This window comes from Capricornis sumatraensis, chromosome 8, assembly GCF_032405125.1.
Source record: "Capricornis sumatraensis isolate serow.1 chromosome 8, serow.2, whole genome shotgun sequence".
NCBI lineage: Eukaryota > Metazoa > Chordata > Mammalia > Artiodactyla > Bovidae > Capricornis > Capricornis sumatraensis.
Genome location: NC_091076.1, coordinates 79612593 through 79636795, shown reverse-complemented (window position 1 = coordinate 79636795; position 24203 = coordinate 79612593). Strand labels below are relative to the sequence as shown.

The 24203-nt window shown below is 44.5% G+C and overlaps 1 protein-coding gene across 1 annotated transcript in view; it reads left to right on the top strand.

The window, feature by feature from the left end:
* The first annotated feature begins 2998 nt into the window (after positions 1-2998).
* Positions 2999-24203, top strand: part of LOC138083623 (myosin-13) — a 47620-nt gene continuing 26415 nt past the window's right edge. Inside the window, exons 1-16 of the mRNA XM_068977456.1 lie at positions 2999-3202; positions 5105-5248; positions 5354-5510; positions 6420-6447; positions 6934-7045; positions 8034-8126; positions 9993-10056; positions 10141-10239; positions 10344-10447; positions 16361-16499; positions 18136-18254; positions 18929-19078; positions 19197-19367; positions 21310-21619; positions 22570-22643; positions 22739-22826. Coding sequence (XP_068833557.1) covers positions 2999-3202; positions 5105-5248; positions 5354-5510; positions 6420-6447; positions 6934-7045; positions 8034-8126; positions 9993-10056; positions 10141-10239; positions 10344-10447; positions 16361-16499; positions 18136-18254; positions 18929-19078; positions 19197-19367; positions 21310-21619; positions 22570-22643; positions 22739-22826 — 2056 coding nt within the window. The remainder of the gene's footprint in view (positions 3203-5104; positions 5249-5353; positions 5511-6419; positions 6448-6933; positions 7046-8033; positions 8127-9992; positions 10057-10140; positions 10240-10343; positions 10448-16360; positions 16500-18135; positions 18255-18928; positions 19079-19196; positions 19368-21309; positions 21620-22569; positions 22644-22738; positions 22827-24203) is intronic.

Genomic DNA, 24203 nt, shown 5'->3' with positions numbered 1-24203 from the left:
TTTTCTGAGGTGTGTTTTTCAAAGCTACCTTATATGCTTGCTATGAAAGTGTGAACCATCTATATGAGTGTCAGCTGAGATATTTAGATATTCACAGTCTCAAACTGTACTCCATACCTGCTGAATCACAATATCCATTTCAACAAGACTCCCCAGTTGGATCCCTACACACCAAAGAAGAGAAACACTGCTTTCTATCACTGTATAAGCAGATACTTCACAGTCATATTACCCTATGTTTTTTCTTCAGTGTCGTATCTTTTTCCCTTTTCATACTGTTCATGGGGTTCTCAAGACAAGAATACTGAAGTGGTTTGCCATTCCCTTCTCCAGTGGACCACATTTTGTCAGAACTCTCCACCATGACCCATCCATCTTGGGTGGCCCTACACAGCATGGCTCACAGTTTCATTGAGTTAGACAAGGCTGTGGTCCGTGTAATGAGTCAGTTCTTCTGATGCAAAGAACTGACTCATTGGAAAAGACCCTGATGCTGGGAAAGATTAAAGGCAGCGGGGAGAAGGGGGCAGCAGAGGGTGAGATGGTTGGATGGCATCACTGACTTGATAGACATGAGTCTGAGCAAGCTCTGGGAGTTAGTGATGGACAGGGAAGCCTGGCAAGCTGCAATCCATGTGTTCGCAAAGAGTCAGACACGACTGAGCTGACTGACTAACTGATTGACCCTATTTTATAAGTTCTAATTTTCTTCACATTTTTCACAGAATATTACCTCTACACTTGGGATGTATCTTAGAAGCAATGAAAAAGGTATCATAATAGACAAGGTTTTATCCTATATTTATGGGATGTAAAATTTTTCATGGCATTGTAGATTTTGATAGAATAAGGTAATAAACTTTAAAATAAACATCACTATTAAAATTAAGAAATAGTTGCCTAAATCACTTTGTGTATGACCATTGATTAGGACTATGCCATGGTTTTAGAAAAGCAAAATAATGTTTCCAAACATCACTGTGTTTGAGGCCCCTGGGAGAAATTCGGTTTCCTCAGTCTCAACCACAGAGATTCTGTGGCAGGTGATTTTGATATGGATCAACTTTCAACACTTTGGGTGCTAGGCTGAAGTCAAGCAGCCTTATGAGATTTCTTCATGCTCTGGTGCAACTATTCTCAAAATGTTACCCATGGGGACTTCCCTGGTGGCCCAGTGGTTAAGAGTCTGCCTGCCAATGTAGTGGACAGGGGTTAGATCCCTGGTCCAGGAAACTCCCACAACCGCAGAACAACTAAACCCATGCACCGCAACTACCCAGTCAAGCTCTAGGGTCCATGCACTGCAACTACTGAAGCCCAAGCGCCCAGAGCCTGTGCTCCACAACAAGGGAAGCTACCGCGATGAGAAACCCGTACTCCACAACCGGAGAGTAGCCTCCCACTCGTGGCAACTGGGGAAAAGCACTTGCACAGCAGCAAAGACACGTCATGGCCAGTTAATTAATTAATTAATTTTTAAAAAAGAAAAAAATTGACCCATGGATCCTTAGAGATCCCTAAGAACTTTTCAAGAGGTACATGAGGTCAAAAAAAATTTAATATAATACCCAGACACCATTTGCCTTCTTCACTGTGTGGACTTAATGATGCAAAAGAAACGATGGATAAAAGTTCTAGTGCTTTATTACAAATCAAGACATGGCACCAAGCTGGGCTAGTAGTCACAGAAATCTTCACTGCCATATACCGACACTGAAAAAAAATTTTTTTATTTCAAAAGCCAATTTCACTGAAAAAATGACAAATTTTGCAGCAGTGGAAATCACTGGTTTTGTTACATCTCAACTTTATCCACGTCTTTATAATAGTCTATGTAATGGAATGGGAAGTCCGCGTGAAAGGCTCTCCTGCTGCACACTGGACTCTGAGGGTTGTCTTGAGGAAAAGCACATGTGCAGTTGTCTCAGTTGCAAGATGAACCAGCCACTTGATTCATGAAGCATCGTTTTTACTAGACAGAATGACTAGTGGACAAGCTATGGTTTCCCAGACTTGGATATTTGGCAGACATTTTCTCAAAACACAATGAAGTGTGCTTATCCAAGTTCAAGGAAAACAAGTGACAGTATTTGTTACTAATGATAGAGTTTAGCTTTCAAGCAAAAATTAAAATTTTGGAAGACTTGTGTCTACCACCATTAGCTTGACAACATCCTAATATTTGAATTTCCTCATAAGATCAGTGCTGATATTAATGACTGTGACTTTTTATATTGTGTAATGAAATATGTTGATATTTGGAAGTGTTGTAGAATTCAGTGGACAAGATTTCTCAAATGATCAATGTATGATGTTTATACATAGGTAAAAGTTTCATTCAAAGTTCAACACAGACCAACAGATTATAAGGTAACAGGTACCAAATGTTTGTTGATGTGGTTTCAGATTCTATGCTGCAACTAGCCTTTAAGGAACTACCACAGAAATTATCATGTGTAAGTTTTGGTACAGTATCTAAACAGAATATCCACAATCATTTGAAAGGACCATTAAAATAATCTTTCCTCTTCCAAATTACATAATTGTGATAATTTCTGCTAGGAATTATCAACATTCAGTCATTCTTCTCAGACACCTTTAAGATTTGGGAATGACACAGAGATCATGAGGCTCAAATATGATATGGAATTAAGGAAGCATTTTCTGAGTTCTCTTTTACTGGGATCAGCTTAGATTCCTCTAATTGGTTCAGACTTCCACATCTGGAGCTGGACTTAGAGCTGTTCCAAAATCAACACTCAGAGTTGAAAGCAACCCCTCAAAATTTTTTCTTGGAGTAAAATATCCCCTTTAGCTTACCCCCACTTGCCTGCTCTAGGTCCCTAAACCTGGGCCTAGATTCCGCAGGAACTGGGTTAATCCCAGGAGCTTTTGAATCTGGCCCCTGTTTGAATAGAGATAATAGGCTGGGCCCCTCTGAGTCAAGAGCCCCTCAGCCCCGGCCTCAGCAGCCCTGGTCTCCCCAGCCCCTGCAGCCATGAGTTCTGATGCGGAGATGGCCATTTTCGGAGAAGCAGCTCCCTACCTGAGGAAATCGGAGAAGGAAAGAATCGAAGCTCAGAACCGCCCTTTCGACTCCAAGAAAGCCTGCTTTGCAGTGGATGATAAGGAATTGTATGTGAAGGGTATGATCCAGGCCAGGGAAAACGACAAGGTCATAGTCAAGACCCTCGATGACCGGGTAAGTGCTGATCTCAGACGTTCTTGCTAGCGTGGGCATCCTCCTTCATCCTCTGGAGTAGAATATGAGAAATTGCATGCTGATCCACAGCAACCTGATAACAGAACAAGACTCCCACTGATCTACTTTATGGTGACATGGCAGGTGAAAACTGCCTTGACACACAGCTTTGCCCCTGTCTCTTCCTTTCTCCAAGGACTTGAACTTTGAGAGTTTTTGTGATGTTTGCTCTGGGGAAAGGGGAAGGTGGTGGTGAAACAGGTTGGACTATTGAAGGGAGAGATGGATGAAGACTGCTGCTGGATGGGTGAATATTCCGCACAGAACTCTCTAGGCTGCAGTGTGACTTAGAGAGGGAGCTCCGGAGGCAATGCCCAGTTTACTGCAGAGAATTACAGAGCACCGTTCAAGGTGGCTGAAATGGTAAAGAGTCTGCCTGCAATACAGGAGACCCAGGTTCGATCCCTGGATTAAGAAGATCCCCTGGAGAAGGGAATGGCTACCTTCTCAGTTTTCTTGCCTGGAGAATTCCATAAAGAGGAGCCTGGCAAGCACATGTGTCCATGGGATTACACAGAGTCAGACATGACTGAGTGACTAACACTTTCACTATTCAGTTCAGTACTTACTGGACAACTACCACATCTAGGTCACAGTGTCCATCACTTTGCAAAGATGAGAAAATCTCAGTAACCATTTCCCCAAAGTTTATCATCCAGGATAGGTATCAAGAGTACATGATGGGTACAAATCGCAGTTCACAAATCCAAGCATACAAAACAGGTCATTACTGTTGTTGTTTGACTTAACCTCTGATGTTAGTCTCTTTTAAAAGGGCCAGAAATAAATTTTCTTGAGTTACTATTGGGGTACACTCCCAAGAGTTGTGCCACATTTTCAGTAATACCATATTGGGTCTCACTGTCCCCCTAAAGGATCTGCTAAGAAGTAAGCCCTGAATCTTCAAGACTCACAGATTTTTCCATCTCCCTTGTGCTACTTTGGGTGTCTCTCTCTTTAGTGTAGGGCAGTGGGGCAGAAGGGCCTAATTTCCTCCAGAGATGTGGTCTTTACCAGCAAATCTCCTTTTTTCAGTAAAACCCTCAAAGCTCTTCTAAGGATATAGGCTTATGGCAAAGACTAGAAAGGCTTACTGGCTGTTTCTCTTTTACACACTAGTTTCTACCTTTCCTGAGTAATGGAGTGCCAGCTGTATGCTTAAAAGGAGGGAAAAACAGAGAAGGGAAAATTAGGTATTAGTCTCAAAATATTGTTTGGCCATGGACCATATTCCAAGTCCAAATGTTTGAACTATTAGAGCAGAGGTGCAAGGAATTCTGAAAGCCTTGAAAAGACAGGGGAAAGCAGAAGACAGGTCATGGATGAGGTAGCACCTAAGAAGAGCTTTGAAGGTAGCTAGACATAATTTCAGTGTAGATATTCCAGACAAAGGGACCCATGTGAATAGAGATATGGAGGTGGAGATTTATGAAATATTCTGGAAGAGTTCTTTCCAGTATTCCAAGCTTGAGCTCACCGTAGCACTCACAGCAAATGGGGTACATAGAGACAAGCTGCTCTGGGCTTGGCCATCCTGAGTACCCTGGCCACCCTGAGGTTTAAGGGCTCTACAGCTTTGCACAGGTGTAACCCACTCCTGGAGCAGAATGGCACACTGACTTGGGGGCATCAGACCAGAGCTGGTTACACAGTTTGACCAGAGAGAGATTCAACAAGAACAAGTATTTATCGACCATCTCTGGGCACAGATATGGTCCATGATGCTATCCATGGTAATGGGGTCATCACACCACAATACCTCACCACTTTCTCCACACTGGCAGCATGGGTACTGAACATCGGCTCTCCCACTCACCACCTGCCTTTCCTCTCAATATGCAGACACTCACTCTCAACAGCGAACAGGTGTTCCCCATGAACCCTCCCAAGTTTGACAAGATCGAGGACATGGCCATGATGACCCACCTGCACGAGCCCGCTGTGCTGTACAACCTCAAAGAGCGCTATGCAGCCTGGATGATCTACGTGAGTTTGTTCTTGTGGCCCCTGTTCATGCAGGCGGTTAACATTTTGAAAACCAGTATTAATGTCCTCACGAAACAATTACATTCCTTTTTTTTTATGGTGCAGACTTACTCAGGCCTCTTCTGTGTCACCGTCAACCCCTACAAGTGGCTGCCGGTGTACAACCCCGAGGTGGTGGCGGCCTACAGGGGCAAAAAGCGCCAGGAGGCCCCGCCCCACATCTTCTCCATCTCTGACAATGCCTATCAGTTCATGCTGACTGGTAATTTCTTTTTTATTATGTACTTATTTTGGGCTGTGCTGGCCTTCCTTGCTGCACCCTGGCTTTTCTGGTTGCTGCGAGCAGGGGTCATTCTCTAGTTGTGGTGCTCAGGCTTCTCATGACGGAGGCTTCTCACCTACTCCAGTATGATTGCATCTTTAAAGACATCAGCAATGACCCCATTTCCAAATAAGGTCACATTTTGAAGTATTAAGGGTTGGGACCTCAACCTGTGAATTTCGCAGTTCAACCTATTGTAAATGGAAAACCATTGTCACTGCCCACAAGTAAAAGGGAAAGGTAAAAGAAAAATGCAGTGACAAGAAATAAGCATCCATAAGTCTAATTATTAATAGACGCTATGGCTTCTTACAAGTTCTGAGTCTGAGACTTGCGTTTTTGTTGCTGCTGTTGTTAAAAAGGGAGATAAGAAAGTGCTAGTGAGGAGATAAAGATCTGTGAACGTGAAGAACTTTCACACCGTGGGACTCACTGTTCACGTCCCACGCTGCCCACATTACACATCCTACGTTTGGGAAATCTGCACAAATTGTCTCAAAGAAGATTGTGTACGTTTAGTTGCTCAGAGATGTCTGACTTTTTGTGACCCCATGGACTGTGGCTTGCCAGGCTCCTCTGTCCATGGGATTTCCCTGGCAAGAATACTGGAGTGGGTTGCCAACCCAAGGGTCAAACCTACATCTCCTGCTTGGCAGGTGGATTCTTTACTGCTGAGCCTCTAGGGAAGCGCTAAAGATTAGATATACCCAAATCATCACACCACTAGTTATGGCAAACTCAGAACTGGAACTCAGGGGCTCTACCCACCCCTACCCAGTGTTGCCTTATTTGTATATCCTGCCTATTGGTTGGTCAATGATTCTGTTCTGCTTCCCTCTGTATTTCTAGATCGAGACAACCAGTCCATCCTCATCACGTGAGTAACCCATATCTGCTCTAGGATGACTTGGAAGAGAGCCATCCATCCCTTCCACTCTCCTTTATCTCACTTACTTTTTTAAAAAATATATTTTATTCAAGAATAGTTGATTTACAATCTTGTATTAACTTCTCCTGTACAGCAAAATGGTTCAGGTATATATGTGTATATATTCTTATATATACAGTAAGAATGTATACTATATATGTGTATATAGTCTTATATATACAATTCTTATATATGCAATTGTATATCTACAATATATTTTCTTATTTTTCCATCATGCTTTATCACAGGATATTGAATATTGTTCCCTGTGCTATACAGTAGGACTCAGGTGCTTATCCATCCACATATAATAGTTTGCATCTTCTAATCCAGAACTTCCAGTCCATCCATCTTTCATCTCCCCTCTCCTGTTGGGCCTCTTTCCACCCATGGGTCTGTTCTCTATGTCTGCGTATCTCACCTTTAAATCAACAGTGGAGAATCTGGAGCTGGGAAGACGGTGAATACCAAGCGTGTCATCCAGTACTTTGCAACAATTGCAGTCACTGGAGACAAGAAGAAGGAGCAGCAGCCAGGCAAGATGCAGGTGAGCAGCCTCCTGCCCCTGGAAGGCTTCTGGAATAGGTACAACTTAACTCTTGGGTGAGTACTAGGTGTTTGCAGGGCTCTGTGCTCAGCAGAGATGCACAGTAAGAGGTCTTGCCTGGGAGTACTTAGGGGACAAGATAAGAAATGGCTCCACCTCGTGGACTCAGGCTCTAGCACAGGCCCCATCAGCAACAGCCCAATGACCTTGACCATCTCCACATCCTCCTCTGGAGAAGGAGCGGTTTAAGCCAGAGGTTCTCAGAGGATTGCTAGGCTCCCGGCCCAGAATTTCTGCTTGAAAATCCTATCTCACCTTCACAGTCCTGGCAGGTTGCATTTCTCTCACGTCCCCACTGTTCATGCCACTCGTCTAGGGACCACACTTTGAGAACCACTGGGCTGGGCAATAGTTTCCAGAGAGCCAGAAAGATAAGCAATCATGCGTGGAAGGGGGAGGGTGAAAATTCTGCTTTCCATAAGAGGGCTTTTAAATAATAATTCTCATGAAATATTTTATGCAACTTAAAAATATTTTCAAGAACCACTGTTTCTATCTATGGGTCACTTTCGTTGCTCACAGTCTAAATTCTACTTCTGAACCCAAATATCTATATAAGTGGATCCTGGTGCAAGCAGCAACACAGGTCTGTACTCTAAAAATCTGTATTTTACAGTGAAATGTTGTCAGAGAAAAAAGGCAGTCTGGGAAATCGAGATGGAGTGGATAGTACTCCAAACAGGAATCTGGTGTGGCCAGAGTCACTGTGATGCTGTGCTGAAACCCTCTCTGGGATGAGACCTTGAAGCCTCCTTCAGCAGAGTAGCGATGGGCTTCTGGGTACTTCCACATTCTGCACCGGCCACCAACCTGGACTGTGTGACATCTCTCCCTAATCCCTTCCCAGAGCAAGCATACTTTTGAGTCACCAAGAAATTACTTCAGAAGATGTCCAAAGTCCTCCCTTTTCCTCTTCTCTTATTTTTAGGGAACCCTGGAAGATCAGATCATCCAGGCCAATCCCCTTCTGGAGGCTTTTGGAAATGCCAAGACTGTGAGGAATGACAACTCCTCGAGATTTGTAAGATTCATTCCAACTGTCAACAGCCCCCAGAAACCAAACCCTATCCTCCAGTGCTGGATGTGAAAAAATAGCCACACAAACTAGGATATTCTTGGCCTTCTACCCCCAAGTGATTCAGATCAAGTTGCCCAACTGGGATATTCTGATATACTTCCAAGAACATGCTGGCTTGTTCCCAGCACAGGGAGGATTTAGCTATCCTTCCCTAACTAATCAACATCACCTTAGAGCATCCCGGGGCTTCCCAGGTGGCACTAGTGGTAAAGAATCCACCTGACAATGCAGGAGACATAAGAGAAGTGGGTTCGATCCCTGGATTGGCAAGATCCCCTGGAGGAAGGCACAGCAGCCCACTTCAGTATGCTTTCCTGGAGAATCCCATGAACAGAGGAGCATGGCAGTCTACAGTCCATGGGGGTCACAAAGAGTCAGACACAGCTGAAGCTACTTAGCACGCACATACACGCACAAGAACATCCTGAAGTCACAATGACTCAAATTCCACAAGTACAGAGCAATTTCTCTATGCAAACATTGGTCTTTTGGAGTGGAATTATTTTAAAATGTGTAAGTCCGTTGAGCAACATCCACTGACTTACTAGCCATGAAAACCTTAGTGTGAAGTTAGTTAGCAGAATTGACCTCCTCCAAGTCAGCAGGAGGAAAAAGCTGGTGAAGGCAGCAGAGCTCAAAAATTGCGGAAAAGTTTAAATCGAAGGCTGTGTCCCATCCTTCAACATTTCACTTAGGATTAGCTCAACCGAAGAGGCATTTGCCTCCGACATTGGCAAATAAACAGATATCCAGGCTTCTATCGAATTTCACTGGCCAGAGGAGCAAGTGCCCAGAGGCACTTCCATCAAGGAGCTAAAACTCCTGAGAACCCAACACATAATTCACATAAAACTTGGCTGATCCTTCATTAGCTCTGCTTTAGGCTTCATTCAGAAAATACTGAGAATGTCACTAACTACAGTAGATTCCAGCGTCTGTGGATAAACAAGCAAGGCAGTAATTTTGCCCTCAAATCTACTCACGGAATGGTAGAGACCAATTAAAAGAACAATGTAAGGAGGGAATATACACGCACATACACACACAAACATGCACACACACACATATATATACTATATGTAATTTCACCTCTGACTACCCCAAACTGAGTGAACCCAGGTGCTGAGTGGGTCTTTAGGGAGCCAGCTCCTCCTTGGAGCCAGGTTTGCCTGTAGTAAACAGTAAGGGGATATGAGGCAAGAAATCTCAGAAGTAGCACCCAGAGGCAAAAAAGAAGTCAGTTATTCCAACCAGGTTATCAATGCAAAGATGTTATGGAGAGTTTGAGCAAGACAGAGACCAAGGAGGCAGTCAGGTGAGAGGTGGTCCCAAGAGAGAGTTGAGAGGGAGCTCACGGGCATCCCCAGAGCTAAAGGGACAGAGCCATGGGCTTTGGGCAGAGCTATCTGAGGCTCGGCTGAGCTGGTGCGGGGACCAGATGCCAAGCAAATGGAAAGAAGGAAGTGCTTGGGCTTCTGGCATCACCCTTGCTGAGCCTACATGTCCCAGTATCCACAGTCACACCTAACAGAGGCTGCAACAGTACCATGCAAATAGAATATCCACGTGTCAGTCTCTCAGTCGTTCTCTTTGCGACCCCTTGGACTATAGCCCATCAGGCTTCTCTGTCCATGGAATTCTCCAGGCAAGAATACTGGAGTGGGTGGCCCTTCCCTTCTACAAGGGATCTTCCCGACCCAGGGATCGAACCCAGGTCTCCCTCATTGCGGGAGATTCAGATTCTTCACTGTCTGAGCCACCAAGGAAGCCCAGAATAACCATGGTGTTTGTCAATCTGTCGTTGGACAGGGCAAGTTCATTCGGATTCACTTTGGAGCTACAGGAAAGCTGGCGTCAGCAGACATTGAAACCTGTGAGTCTGAACACACACCTTGAATTTGGCCCCAGGGTCATCTCCTGGGGAACATAAAAATCACATTGCTTTTTGTTACCTTAGATCTCTTAGAAAAATCCAGGGTGACATTTCAATTATCTAGTGAGAGAAGCTATCATATTTTTTACCAAATCATGTCCAACAAGAAGCCAGAACTCATCGGTAAGTTTCCTTGGTTACCATTCTCATCTTCCAAATGAGTCTTATTGGAAAAACCCCAGAGTCAGTTGTGCATAAGATGCTAAAGGGATCTTCCTGCTCCACAGACCTGCTTCTCATTTCAACCAACCCCTTTGACTTCCCCTTCGTGAGCCAGGGAGAGGTCACCGTGGCCAGTATTGATGACAGTGAGGAGCTGTTGGCCACTGATGTAAGTATTCTGTGTGTTTATTTACTTAAGTGAGGAACTGTTGAATTTATGAACTGGGAGGTATCCATGGTCTCACAAAGAAGCTGGGACAGGAGGATGCTCAGTGATTAGACGCAAGATCTTGGAGAATTTGTACAGATGGCACCCCGCCCCCACTCCAGAAAACTCCAGAAATGGGAATAACAGAAAGTTCTCCAAAACAGGCCTTCAGTTCCATTCTGCAGCCTTTCAGAGTATAACGTTTGCATGGATAATGGATAAGATATTGATCAAAGTCTTCAGGACACAAGACCATCTACATGGTTCTTTAAGAAAATCTAGAAAATACAGAAAAGTCTAAAGCAGGAAAATTCAGCCCCACTCTGCAGTAGCTGCCCCATTCCCCCATCTACCTGCCCTCGGGTTCACAGGAAGCACACCTGTCAGGCCTCTGGCCTTTAGCCTTGGGGAACACCTCCAGAGTCAAATATAACTAAGTGCATTGAGCACTTAGATGTGCTAGGAACTGAAAAAAGAGCTTTGCCTGCATCATCTCCTTTAAGCATCAACAAAACCTCTAGGATTGGCCCCACTGTTGCCCCCACTTCATAAAGGTAGAAACTGAGTCTTGGGGGAAAAAACTCACAATTTGCCTAGAGACAATTTGTAAACAACAGTCTGAACCCAGATCTGCCCAACCCTGAACTTACATTTTTAAATAAATACATCTCAGTGCAGTACATCTCTACCCCTGAGTGGCTCCACCTTCTCAGAAGCTGTAAGAGCTTTTGGAGAAGGGTCTCATCCAATGCCCCAGGGGCCCTGTCCAGGGCCCAGCTCCCTGGGCTTCATTTTCTGCCATTTCCAGGTGATGCTGATTGTTTCAAGGCAAGGAGAAAATGCTCACGATCAAATAAACTTCAGTCACCGTCAGTCTGGCTATTGTACATTTTTAACCAGGTTTCCTCACCAGGTTTCTCCAGCCTTTGGCACCTGGGGAGGAAGCCTAGTGACTGACACAAGGCTTCTCAGCACCCCGCCACCTCCCGAAAGTCCCTCCTGTTGTGCTGGCCACTCAGTCATGTCCTCCTCTCTGTGATTCCATGGACTGTAGCCCGCCAGCCTCTTCTACCCATACGATTTTTCAGGCAAGAATCCTGCAGTGGTTGGCCATTCCCTTTTCCAGGTGATCTTCCCGACCCAGGGATCAAACCCAGGGCTCCTGCATTGCAGATGGATTCTTTACCGTCTGAGCCACCAGAGAAGCCAAGGCCCTCCTAAGGAATTCTAAAAATTCCCAAAGTAATATCTCAGGTCCTCACAGGCGACCCCAGCCTGTTGCTCCCCCCTCCCAAGGAGAGCCTTCTGGGCAGTGGTTTACCTATGGCCAGAATGGAGAGGGACGGGTGTCTCCAAAAGACTGCATTCTCCAGTAATGCTTTCACCGGTGCCCTTTTAGCATTTTGCGAGAGTTCTTTCTCTCTTTATCTGTAGCCACCCGCTCCTAGGACACAGACATGCACCAGTTGGGGTGGGATATGGATTCCAGGGCCTCAGAATCTCCCCTCCCTCCGTTTCTGATGCAGGCTCTCCCTCCCTCACAAGGGGCTGCCACCCCGGAGCGCCTCCCTCTGCAATACCATCCTACTGACACAGACCTGGTCTGTACCATCAGCTCCCCAGACACATCCAGACCTGTTTCAAATCCATCCCTGCACATTGCTGCAAACTCCATCACCAACTCCCGGAGTCCACCCAAACCCATGTCCATTGAGTCGGTGATGCCATCTAGCTATCTCATCCTCTGTTGTCCCCTTCGCCTCCTGCCTTCAATCTTTCCCAGCATCAGGGTCTTTTCAAATGAGTCAGTTCTTCACATCAGGTGGCCAATATTGGAGTTTCAGCTTCAACATCAGTCCTTCCAATGAACATTCAGAACTGATTTCCTTTAGTATTGACCGGTTGGATCTCCTTGTAGTCCAAGGGGCTCTCAAGGGTCTTCTCCAACATCACAGTTCAAAAGCATCAATTCTTCAGCACCCAGCTATCTTTGTAGTCCAACTCTCACATCTATACATGACTACTGGAAAAACCATAGCTTTGACTAAATGAACCTTTGTTGGCAAAGTAATGTCTCTGATTTTTAATATGCTGTCTAGGTTGGTCATAACTTTTCTTCCAGGGAGTAACTGTCTTTTAATTTCATGGCTGCACTCACCATCTGCAGTGATTTTGGTGCCCAAAAATAAGTCTGTCATTGTTTCCCGTTTCCCCATCTATTTGCCATAAAGTGATGGGACCAGATGCCATGATCTTAGTTTTCTGAATGTTGAGCTTTAAGCCAACTTTTTCACTCTCCTCTTTCATGTTCTTCAAGAGGCTCTTTAGTTCTTCTTCACTTTCTGCCACAAGTGTGGTGTTATTTGCATATCCGAGGTTATTGATATTTCTCCCAGTAATCTTGATTCCAGCTGGTGCTTCACCCAGCCCAGTGTTTCTCATGATGTACTCTGCAAATAAGTTAAATAAGCAGGGTGACAATATACAGCCTTGACGTACTGCTTTCCCTATTTGGAACCAGTCTGTTGTTCCATGTCCAGTTCTAACTCTTGCTTCCTGACCTGCATACAGTTTTCTCAGGAGGCAGGTCAGGTGGTTTGGTATATCCATCTCTTGAAGAATTTTCCACAGTTTGTTGTGATCCACACAGTCAAAGGCTTTGGCATAGTCAATAAAGCAGAAGTAGATGTTTTCTGAAACTCTCTTACTTTTTTGATGATACAATGGATGTTGGCAATTTGATCTCTGGTTCCTCTGCCTTTTCTAAAACAAGCTTGAACATTTGTAAGTTCATGGTTCACATACTGTTGAAGCCTGGCTTGGAGAATTTTGAGCATTACTTTACTAGCATGTGAGATGAATGTAATTGTGTGGTAGTTTGAGCATTCTTTGGCATTGCCTTTCTTTGGGATTGGAATGAAAACTGACCTTTTCCAGTCCTGTTCTCAGCCACTGATGAGTTTTCCAAATTTGCTGGCATATTGAGTGTAGCTCTTTCACAGCATCATCTTTTAGGATTTGGAATAGCTCAACTGGAATTCTATCACCTCCACTAGCTTTGTTCATAGTGATGCTTCCTAAGGCCCACTTGACTTCACATTCCAGGATGTCTGGCTCTAGGTGAGTGATCACACCATCATGATTATCTGGGTCATGCAGATCTTTTTTGTATAGTTCTTCTGTGTATTCTTGGCACCTCTTCTTAATATCTTCTGCTTCTATTAGGTCCATACCATTTCTGTCCTTTATTGTGCCCATCTTTGCATGAAATGTTCCCTGCTATCTCTAATTTTCTTGGAAAGATCTCTAGTCTTTCCCTTTCTATTGTTTTCCCCTATTTCTTTGCATTGATCCCTGAGGAAGGCTTTCTTATCTTGCTATTCTTTGGAACTCTGCATTCAAAAGGGTATATCTTTCCTTTCCTCCTTTGCCTTTAGCTTCTCTTCTTTTCACAGCTATTTGTAAGGCCTCCTCAGACAACATTTTGCCTTTTTGGATTTCTTTTTCTTGGGGATGGTCTTGATCACTGCCTCCTGTACAATGTCACGAATCTCCATCCATAGTTATTCAGGCCCTCTGTCTAGCAAATCTAATCCCTTTAATCTATTTGTCTCTTCTGCTGTATAATCATAAGGGATTTGATTTAGGTCATACCTGAGTGGTCTAATGGTTTTCCCTACTTTCTTCAATTTAAGTCTGAATTTGGCAATAAGGAGTTCATGATCTGAGCCACAGTCAGCTCCCAGTCTTGTTTTTGCTGAGTCTATAGAGTTTCTCCATCTTTGGCTGCAAAGAATATAATCCATCTGATTTTGGTGTTGACCATCTGTTGATGTCCATGTGTAGAGTTTGTTGGAAGAGGGTGTTTACTATGACCAGTGTGTTCTGTTGGCAAAACTCTATTAGCCTTTGCCCTGCTTCATTCTGTATTCCAAGGCCAAATTTGCCCGTTACTCCAGGTATCTCTTGACTTCCTACTTTTGCATTCCAGTCCCCTATAATGAAAAGGACATCTTTTTGGAGTGTTAGTTCTAGAAGGTCTTGTAGGTCTTCATAGAACCATTCAGCTTCAGGTTCTTCAGCATTATTGGTCAGGGCATAGCCTTAGATTACTGTGATATTGAATGGTTTGCCTTGAAAATGAACAGAGATCATTCTATTATTTTTGAGATTGTGTCCAAGTACTGCATTTTGGGCTCTTTTGTTGACTATGAGGGCTGCTTCATTTCTTATAAGGGATTCTTGCCCACAGTAGTACATATAATGGTCATCTGAGTTAAGTTCACCCATTCCAGTCTGTTTTAATTCGCTGATTCCTAAAATGTCGATGTTCACTCTTGCCATCTCCTGTTTGACCACTTCCAATTTGCCTTGATTCATGGACCTAACATTCCAGGTTCCTGCAATATTGCTCTTTATACCATCAGACTGTATTTCCATCACCAGTCACATCCACAAATGAGTGTTGTTTTTGCTTTGGGTCCATCTCTTCATTCTTTCTGGAGTTATTTCTCAGCTGATCTCCAGTAGCATATTGGGCTACTATTCATGGAGTTCTCAAGGCAAGAATACTGAAGTGGTTTGCCATTCCCTTCTCCAATGGACCATGTTTTGTCAAAACTCCCCACCATGACCTGTCCGTCTTGGGTGGCCCATACATGGCATGGCTCATAGTTTCATTGAGTTAGACAAGGCTGTGGTCCATGTGATCAGATTGGTTAGTTTTCTGTGATTGTGGTTTTCATTCTGTCTGTCCTCTGATGGAGAAGGAAAAGAGGCTTGTGGAAGCTTCCTGATGGGAGAGACAGGGGGAAACTGGGTCTTCACCTAGAAATCTGGAAAAATCTGTGCATCTATAAGGTTTTCATAGGGACTTAATGAGATAACATAGGGATGGTGTTGTTCACTTTAAAAAATAGTCACAGTCTAAAATGTTGAGAGTTATTCGGCAGGAATTTTTAGGACTTCAAGCCCAGGAGCCAGCATCTCAAATAACCTGAGACAACTGCTCGAAGGAGGCTGGGGGGTGGGGTAGGGTGGATGGTGGGGGGAGGGGTGATGGGGGAGATTGAGGGGGGAAGTCAGGTTATAGAGAAGCTTTGCAACAAAGATCAGGTAATCTGAATATGAAAAGACGATTGTTAATTTTTAAAAAGCAGATATCCAAACTTAAGGAATGTAGGGCTTTTCTATGTATGGGAAGATGCAAGAGTCTGGACTGAAATCATTCCTTTCATATGCACCTCAGCTCTCTGGAGCCAGTATCCTGTATTTTCACATCCTGAGTTTCCTTAGAGCTTACTGGCTCGTGAAGGAGGGCTGCCGTCGCTGATATCAGGGCTGTGATATCTTTTGCTTACTGATACCACAGGAAACATTCCATTTATCAGTGCCTAGTGCCCTCCCTAGCTCCTTTCACATTTGAAAAATTGCATTTTCCCTTCCAGTTCTAATATTCTATGATGCCATGTCATTGCTATTCTGAACAACAGTGGAATTCCTAGATGGCAACGCCAAGCTCACAAGCTCTTGGATAGCATCCATGAGCATGCCTCCTCCCAGAATCACACAATCGTTCCCAATGGCCTCATCCAGAAAACAGCCCCAAAGCTATGCACAATGGGACAGGACTCAAATCAGTGCTCACTGGATGGAAGCAAACAGATAATTCACATTTTCTTCCCATAATCTCCACCCACAGACACAAACACGGTCAATGAAAGAAATGGTTTTTAGCCCCTAATTTACCATACGCCACCTGTCATCCACTTATTTGGGTAATGCCATCTCATGTGCTCTACAAAATGCCAGGAAAGAGCTGCACTGGGATCCCTGAGGCCTGCTGTGATGGCTGTCCTTGTCTCTAATTCCCAGAACGCCATCGACATCTTGGGCTTCAGCTCAGAGGAGAAGGTCGGGATCTACAAGCTGACGGGTGCCGTGATGCACTACGGGAACATGAAGTTCAAGCAGAAGCAGCGGGAGGAGCAGGCAGAGCCGGACGGCACAGAAGGTATCACACATGAGGTTCAAGTCTCCACCTGGTTCACATGTGGACCGGGTCATGGGAGATAAACGTGGTGTTCATGTCAAGAGCTGCTCTTGGAAAACTGTACAAACTGAGTTTGGGTTGTCCATATGGTTACTGTCACTGTCCCCCACTTGACAAATGACAGGACGAGGCATAAAGGGGGATTCCCAGGTGGTGCAGTGGTTAAAAAAAAAATCCACCTGCCCACGCAGGAGACAAAAGAGACACAGGTTTGACCCCTGGGTGGGGAGATCCCCTGCAGAAGGACATGGCAACCCACTCCAGTATTCTTGCCTGGAAAATTCAATGGATGGAGGAGCCTGGAGAGCTAGAGTTCATGGAGTCTCAGAGTCGGACACAACTGAGCATGAGCACACGAAGGAGCAAAGCCCAAATTTGAACCCAGGCTCTTTGCCACCAAACTATTCCACAACTCTTGGAAATGAGACATGTGAACCATTTTGAAGGTTAAAACAAGCAGGACTTGGTGCCTGTCTCAACACAGCATGTCAGGAGTGAGAAAAATAATGTATCACCCCAAGCTTTTAAGTTTAAGTAATCAGAAGAATCAGAGAAGGCAATGGCAACCCACTCCAGTGTTTTTGCCTGGAAAATCCCAGGGACGGCGGAGCCTGGTGGGCTGCTGTCTATGGGGTCGCACAGAGTCGGACACGACTGACATGAATTAGCAGCAGCAGCAGCAGCAATCAAAATAATGGTAGGATCCATGTAAATGAGCAATAGAAGAAGGGATAATTTGAGCAAAGAGTAAAACACAGTTGGTCTCTTAGTAACAAACACTGCCCTGAGTTTTTATTAACTTGACTCCCCAGCTAGCAATGAGGTGATGGTCCCAACCAAGGAGGAGCTTGGGAACCAGCATGCTTCTACTTCTCAATGAGCTCAAAGCAAGAGCCTAGGCTCATTCCAAAGTCCACCGAACTAGTGAACTTTGTGAAACTGCCAGTATTCAACTGAACTTGACCATCTCCAAATACTTGCAGGCAACGTTTCGTACTTCTCTCTCAAGCATTTGCATGGCACCTTGAGCTTCCCTGGTGCCTCAAACAGTGAAGAATCTGCCTGCAATGCAGGAGACCCGGGTTTGATCCCTGGGTCAGGAAGACTCCCTGGAGAAGAGAATGGCAACCCACTCCAGTATTCTTGTCTGGAGAATTCCATGGACAGAGGAGCCTGATGGGCTATAGTCTATGGGGCTGTAAAGGGTTAGACACGACTGATGATTAGTAACACTTTTATTTATTTAACTATTATTAAAAATTAGGAACATGTTCAACTTATATTAATTGTCCAAATGGTGCTTCCTTTACCTATACACCATGTTGTATTATCAGATTCCAACAGTACTGAGTAGCTATATGCTTTTTGTTGAAATTTAAATTTCAAGTTTGTCAAAATTGACCTATTACTAAAGACTATCTATTATAGAAAGCAAAATGAAAGTTCTTGAAAACCCAGGACCCCGAATTATGGGACTTGTAGGAAAACATAGAAACATCCAAAAGGATTATAGACAATATTTCTTGGAGGACCCAAGGCCCGACTGGATGTTTTAGCAGCTGCTGGCTGTGTGACACCGCTTCTTCTTTCCCTTCAGTGGCTGACAAGGCTGGGTACCTGATGGGTCTGAATTCCGCAGAAATGCTGAAAGGCCTGTGCTGTCCAAGGGTGAAAGTTGGGAACGAATATGTCACGAAAGGGCAAAACGTCCAGCAGGTAAGTGGAAATGCTCTGAGTCCAATCAACTCGAGTGTTTTTCTATTTTCAATCTCATCCTGAAGTTCTTTCAGTTGCAGGGATCAGAAAAACATACGCAACTGGCTACAGCATGGAAAAGGAATTCATTCTTCAGGCTCAGGGTAACTCAAGGAGAGCCTTGGTGCTATGAGGGCCTGGGACCAGGGAGTGAAGAGCCCTCTGGAGCCAGGCAGCCTCCTTCTCAGGGACTCTAGACTGTCCTCTCTCTCCTGCTTTGTGTTCTCACTAGGCGGATGAGCTTCCTTTCCTCCCCTACCCGTGACCACCCCAGAGCTCCCAAGTTTATATCTTCGTGGTTCCATCCTCATCCTGAGACCAGCATCTTTTTGATCCCAGTTCCAAATTCTCAGGAGAGACACTCTGTTTAACCCAACTTGGAGCAAATGACCACATCTGGTTCAATTATGTGTGGCCAGGGCTAGAGTCATATGTTATACCCATGCTTGGTAGAAAACAAGCTTTGTAAATGGAATTGACCTCACGAACTGAGAAAATGTCTTGAGATAGATTTAGTGTTAGGTTAAACTGTATGAAATAGCCAGTATCCTGCTGCCTTTGACTTTCAAGGCATCCACTTTGTAGGTTTCATAAAAATACTAATTTGAGGGTTGAGTGGATGACCCTTTTTCAAGGTGACCAATTCGGTGGGTGCTCTGGCCAAAGCCGTCTATGAGAGGTTGTTCCTGTGGATGGTCACCCGCATCAACCAGCAGCTGGACACCAAGCAGCCCAGGCAGTACTTCATCGGGGTCTTGGACATCGCTGGCTTTGAGATCTTTGATGTGAGTTGTTTGGATAAATGATAGACCTCAAAGGGCCCTTCTGCTTTGTGTCTGCTCTGTTGAATCACCCCTGGACTTTCCAGACTCACTTAAATTATTTGGCATCTAAAACATCCAGTTCAACAGCCTGGAGCAGCTGTGCATCAACTTCACCAACGAGAAACTGCAACAGTTTTTCAACCACCACATGTTCGTGCTGGAGCAGGAGGAGTACAAGAAGGAAGGCATCGAGTGGACGTTCATCGACTTCGGGATGGACCTGGCCGCCTGCATCGAGCTCATCGAGAAGGTAAGAAACACTGCTCCCCAGGGCAGCTCCTCATCAGCTGGGCCACCCCTTCTTTGCTCTAACTCTTCTCTGCTAACAGACTGGCTCCCTAAACCTATGTCCCCAGGCTCTGAACCTTCCGAGAGCCAAATTCCCAGTGCAGAAAGGGTAAATGTTTGGAAAGCTCCCAGAATCTGTTCAGACAATTAAAGAGGTATGTGAGTGACCAAGATCCAAGGGCTCAGTGATCCCCAAGAATGTGAATGAAGCCCATAGGTGACTCGGCATTTCACACATACTTGAATTGTCCAAGGAGGAGGGACCATGAAGCAGTGGGCTTCCTGGAGGAATGTTACTATGAAAACAGGATGATATCAACTTTTTAAAAAGGAATTCCCATCACATTTTGAGCACTGGTTGTGCTGGAAGCTTGTCTTCCTAAGGTGGCTACTGAAAAACCCAGATTTTATTGCTTAAAATATTACTCTTATGATTTTTATGTCTATGTATGGAAGGAAATGGCAACCCACTCCAATAGTCTTGCCTGGAGAAGTCCATGGACAAAGGAACCTGGCAGGCTACAGTCCATGGGGTCGCAAAGAGTCGGACACAACTCAGCGACTGTCACTCACTCACTCATGCAACTTTACATTTTTTGTAAATTTGTTCACGAAAGGGAGTAAGTTGGGGAAATATAGCTTTTTTCCCCCCTTCCTATATAGGGAAAAACTTGGTTCTTCCCTACTGTGTGTTTCTCTTCTATGAATTTGCTTTACTCCTCGCACAGAGCACTTCGTTCTTTATATTTCTGGCCACCAAACATATGGAGGTTCTCCCTCATGACAGCAAGCAATCCTCTGCAACATTAACCGGGCATCCTACAGTTTAACTCAGTTCTGGCACTCTCTACCCAGAGACGCCAAGTTCAAGCAGTAGATCCCCAGGTGTCCTATAACGTCTCACCTCGTTGGCTATAAATCAAAGTTTCTCACAACCCTGTCCTCAGGTTTAATTAATTTACTAGAGGGGTTCACAGAGCTCCGGAAAACAGCTACATTTACCAGCTTATTAAAGGATTTGACAAAAAAAAAAAACAGATGAGGGACTTCCCTGGTGGCCCAGAGGTTAAGACTCTGTGCTTCCAAGCCTGGGTACCCGGGTTTGATCCCTGGTTGGGGAACCAAGATCCCACATGCCACATATTGTGGCCAAAAAGAATAAAATTAAAAGTAAATAATTTTAAAAAATTTTTAAAGGATTCAGATGAACAGCCAGATGAAGAGACATATGGGACGGGATCTGGGAGGGATGCAAGTGCTTCTGTCCCCAAAGGTTGGATTGTGTCACCCTCCCAGTGTGGACATGTTTGCCAACCTGGAAGTTCTCAGAATCACCTACAACTAGAATTTTATGGAGGCCTCCTCATGTGGGCACAATCAGTCATTAGCTGCATTTCCAGCCCCTCTCCCCTCTCTGGTGGATGGGGGAGGGGATGAAAATCCCAAGCTTCTCATCATGGCTTGGCCTTTCTGGTGACCAGCCCTCAGCCAGGGGCCCCCACCCCAGAGTCACCTCGAGAAAACGATAGATGCTCCAGTACTCTTATCACTAGGACATTTTACAAAGCCTTTAGAAGCTCTTTGCCAGGAAGCAGGGACAGAGACCAGTATATATATTTTCTATTATCTCACAAAGAGCTGTACTTACATACGTGCAATTTCATTCCATGCTTTTTTGTTCAGCAAACATTAAATAAGCACCTACTATGCTGCTGTGCTCAATGTCGAGCACTATTCTGTCACAGCACCAAGCAGACCGACAGCCTTGTTCTCGCAGCACGGACATCCCAGTGTTCCTAGTAACAGTGACAGCACCAAAGAAGTCGCCCTTGGCTCCTACCGAAGATGGAGTCACTGGGGATGTACTAGTGGACACTGAGGATCGTCTGTTATCCTCCCTCCAGCCTATGGGCATCTTCTCCATCCTGGAAGAGGAGTGCATGTTCCCCAAGGCCACGGACACCTCCTTCAAGAACAAGCTGTATGACCAGCACCTGGGCAAGTCCAACAACTTCCAGAAGCCCAAACCTGCCAAGGGCAAGGCTGAGGCCCACTTCTCCCTGGTGCACTACGCGGGCACTGTGGACTACAACATTGCCGGCTGGCTGGACAAGAACAAGGACCCCCTGAATGAGACGGTGGTCGGGCTGTACCAGAAGTCTTCGCTGAAGCTGCTGTCCTTTCTTTTTTCCAACTATGCTGGTGCAGAAGCAGGTGACATCCTGTTTTAAAATCCCCCTTGGTGGAAACTATGTAATCACTCACAGCTCATGAAGAACCAATAATTGGACATGAGCTCCAGGATGACTTTGATTTGCCTGTTCCTGTTTTTCTTTCTCCTACTTCTATTCTTCCTCTTCCTTAAGAGATTTAGTTCTAATCATACGACCCACAATTCTACTCCTGGGTATACATCCCCCCCAAAAAACCCCCACTAATTTGAAAAGATATATGCACCCCAATGTTTATAGCAGCATTATTACAATTGCCAAGGTATGGAAGCAACCTCTGTCTACCACCAGATAAATAGATAAAGAAGACATAGGAATGTCTTGTGTGTGTGTGTATACATACACACATAATGGAATATTACTCAGCCGTAGAAAAGAATGAAACGTTGCCATTGCAGCAACAAGGATGGAGTCGGAGGGCCTTATGCTAAGAGAAATAAGTCAGACAGAGAAAGACAAATACTGTATGATATCACTGATCTGTGGAATCTTAAAAAACCAAAATCATAGAAACAGAGGTCGGATTTGTGGTTGCCAGAGGTGGGAGGTGAGAGCTGGGGAAAAATTGGGTGAAGAGGGTTAAAAGGTGCATACTTACAATTATAACATAAATAAGTTCTGTGGTTGCAATGTACAGTGTGGCAACGATAGTTAATAACGCTGTATTGTATATTTGAAAGCTGCTAAGAGAGTAGATTTTAAAAGCACTTAACACAAGAAAAAAACTAATTATGGAGGTGATAGACGTTAAGCAGCAGTGACCATTTTGCAGTATATACGAATATCAAATCATTCCTTTTGATTCACGCCTTAAATTTATACAATGTTATATGTCAGTTACAGCTCAATAAAATGGGTGGGGGGTGGGTAGGAAGGCCACCACTGTGTCCTCAGGACTCACCAGACACACCCTCTGTGTCTGTCTGTCTCCAGGCGACTCCGGGGCAAGCAAGAAGGGCGGGAAGAAGAAGGGTTCCTCTTTCCAGACCGTGTCCGCTGTGTTCAGGGTTGGTTTTTTCACACCTTCCACATTCAGTTGTTTTTCTGCCCAGTGAAACAGCGTTTGGAAAGGTAAATGTGCTTCTTCTGGTTTGTGTCCCAGGAAAATTTAAACAAATTGATGACCAATTTAAGGAGCACTCACCCTCACTTTGTGCGATGTCTGATTCCCAATGAGACTAAGACACCTGGTGAGTGAGAATCCGCCAGAACAGGACTCCCTGAAACATAAGCAAAATCCCATGGGGGGTGTGCACATATGTGTGTGTGTGTGTGTGTGTGTGTGTGTGTCGGTGAGTCTGTGTGCACGTGCGTGTGTGCCTCCCTGAGGATGGGGTCATGATAGCCTTTATCTCTTTCCGGTCTATGAAATAGGGCTCCCAGATTTAACAAATTAAAAATATGAGACCCCCTCCCCATTAAATTCAAATTTCAGATGAGACAGTGAAAAGTTTCTTAGTATAAATATGACCCATGCAATATTTGGGATATACTTACACTGAAATAATTATTTTACTGTTTCTCTGAAATTCAAGTTCAACTTGGTATCATTTATTTCACCTATATTCCTACTAAGAAATTATTTCCAAAATATTATGTATTGGGTTGGCCAGAAAGTTTGTTCAAGGATTCCATAAGATGTTACATACGAACTCTTTGGCCAACCCATCATCAACTCAAAGGACATAAATTTGAGTAAACTCTGGGAGACAGTGAAGGACAGAGAAGTCTGGCGTGCTGCAATCTGTGGGGTCACAAGGAGTTGGACATGACTGGGTGACTGAACATCAACCGCAGCACATAGATAGGTACATTATATTCATAACTCTCATAAGGTTCTTAAAAACTCCTCCCTCCCCCCCAAAATGAAGAGCCACTATATTTGCCAAATAATCAACTTAGGTCTTCCATAATAAAAGCAGAATCAATAACAACTGTTTTCTGAGCCCACTACAGTCTCATTATTATGTTATGTATTATAACATTATTATGTTACTGCTTATAACAGTTCACTGCAAGGTAATGTGCTTATCTCCATTTCATAAGTGAGAAAATCGAGAATCAGAGACCAGATATATAGACATAGCATACCGTGCAGTACAGGAGACCTTTAACCATCCCCAATCTTGGATTCACAAATATTCCTGGAGTAGGGCTGAGTTTCAGGGCTCTTTGTCACAAAGAAAAGACCAGACCGTCACATACACTGTGGCTATGGGGCAGCCCCACTGATCAGCTAAGCTGTTCCATCCCAAAGGCTGGGCTTCGGCATCAAGTCCTGCTTCAGCAACATTACAGGAAAGCAGATGATGCAGGAAAGCAGCCCAGCTCCACCTGTGACTGCTCAGGGGCCCGCAGCCAAGTCCTTTCACTTTCTGGTCTATAAAAGGAGGCTTGAATGGCATTTTATTGACTCATTCACTTGGTTATTTACTCATTTATTTACCGAGTGAAAGTGATAGTCACTCAGTCGTGTCCAACTCTTTACAGTCCCATGGACTATTATAGCCTGCCAGGCTCCTCCGTCCATGGAATTCTCCATTCAAGAATACTGGAGTAGGTAGCCA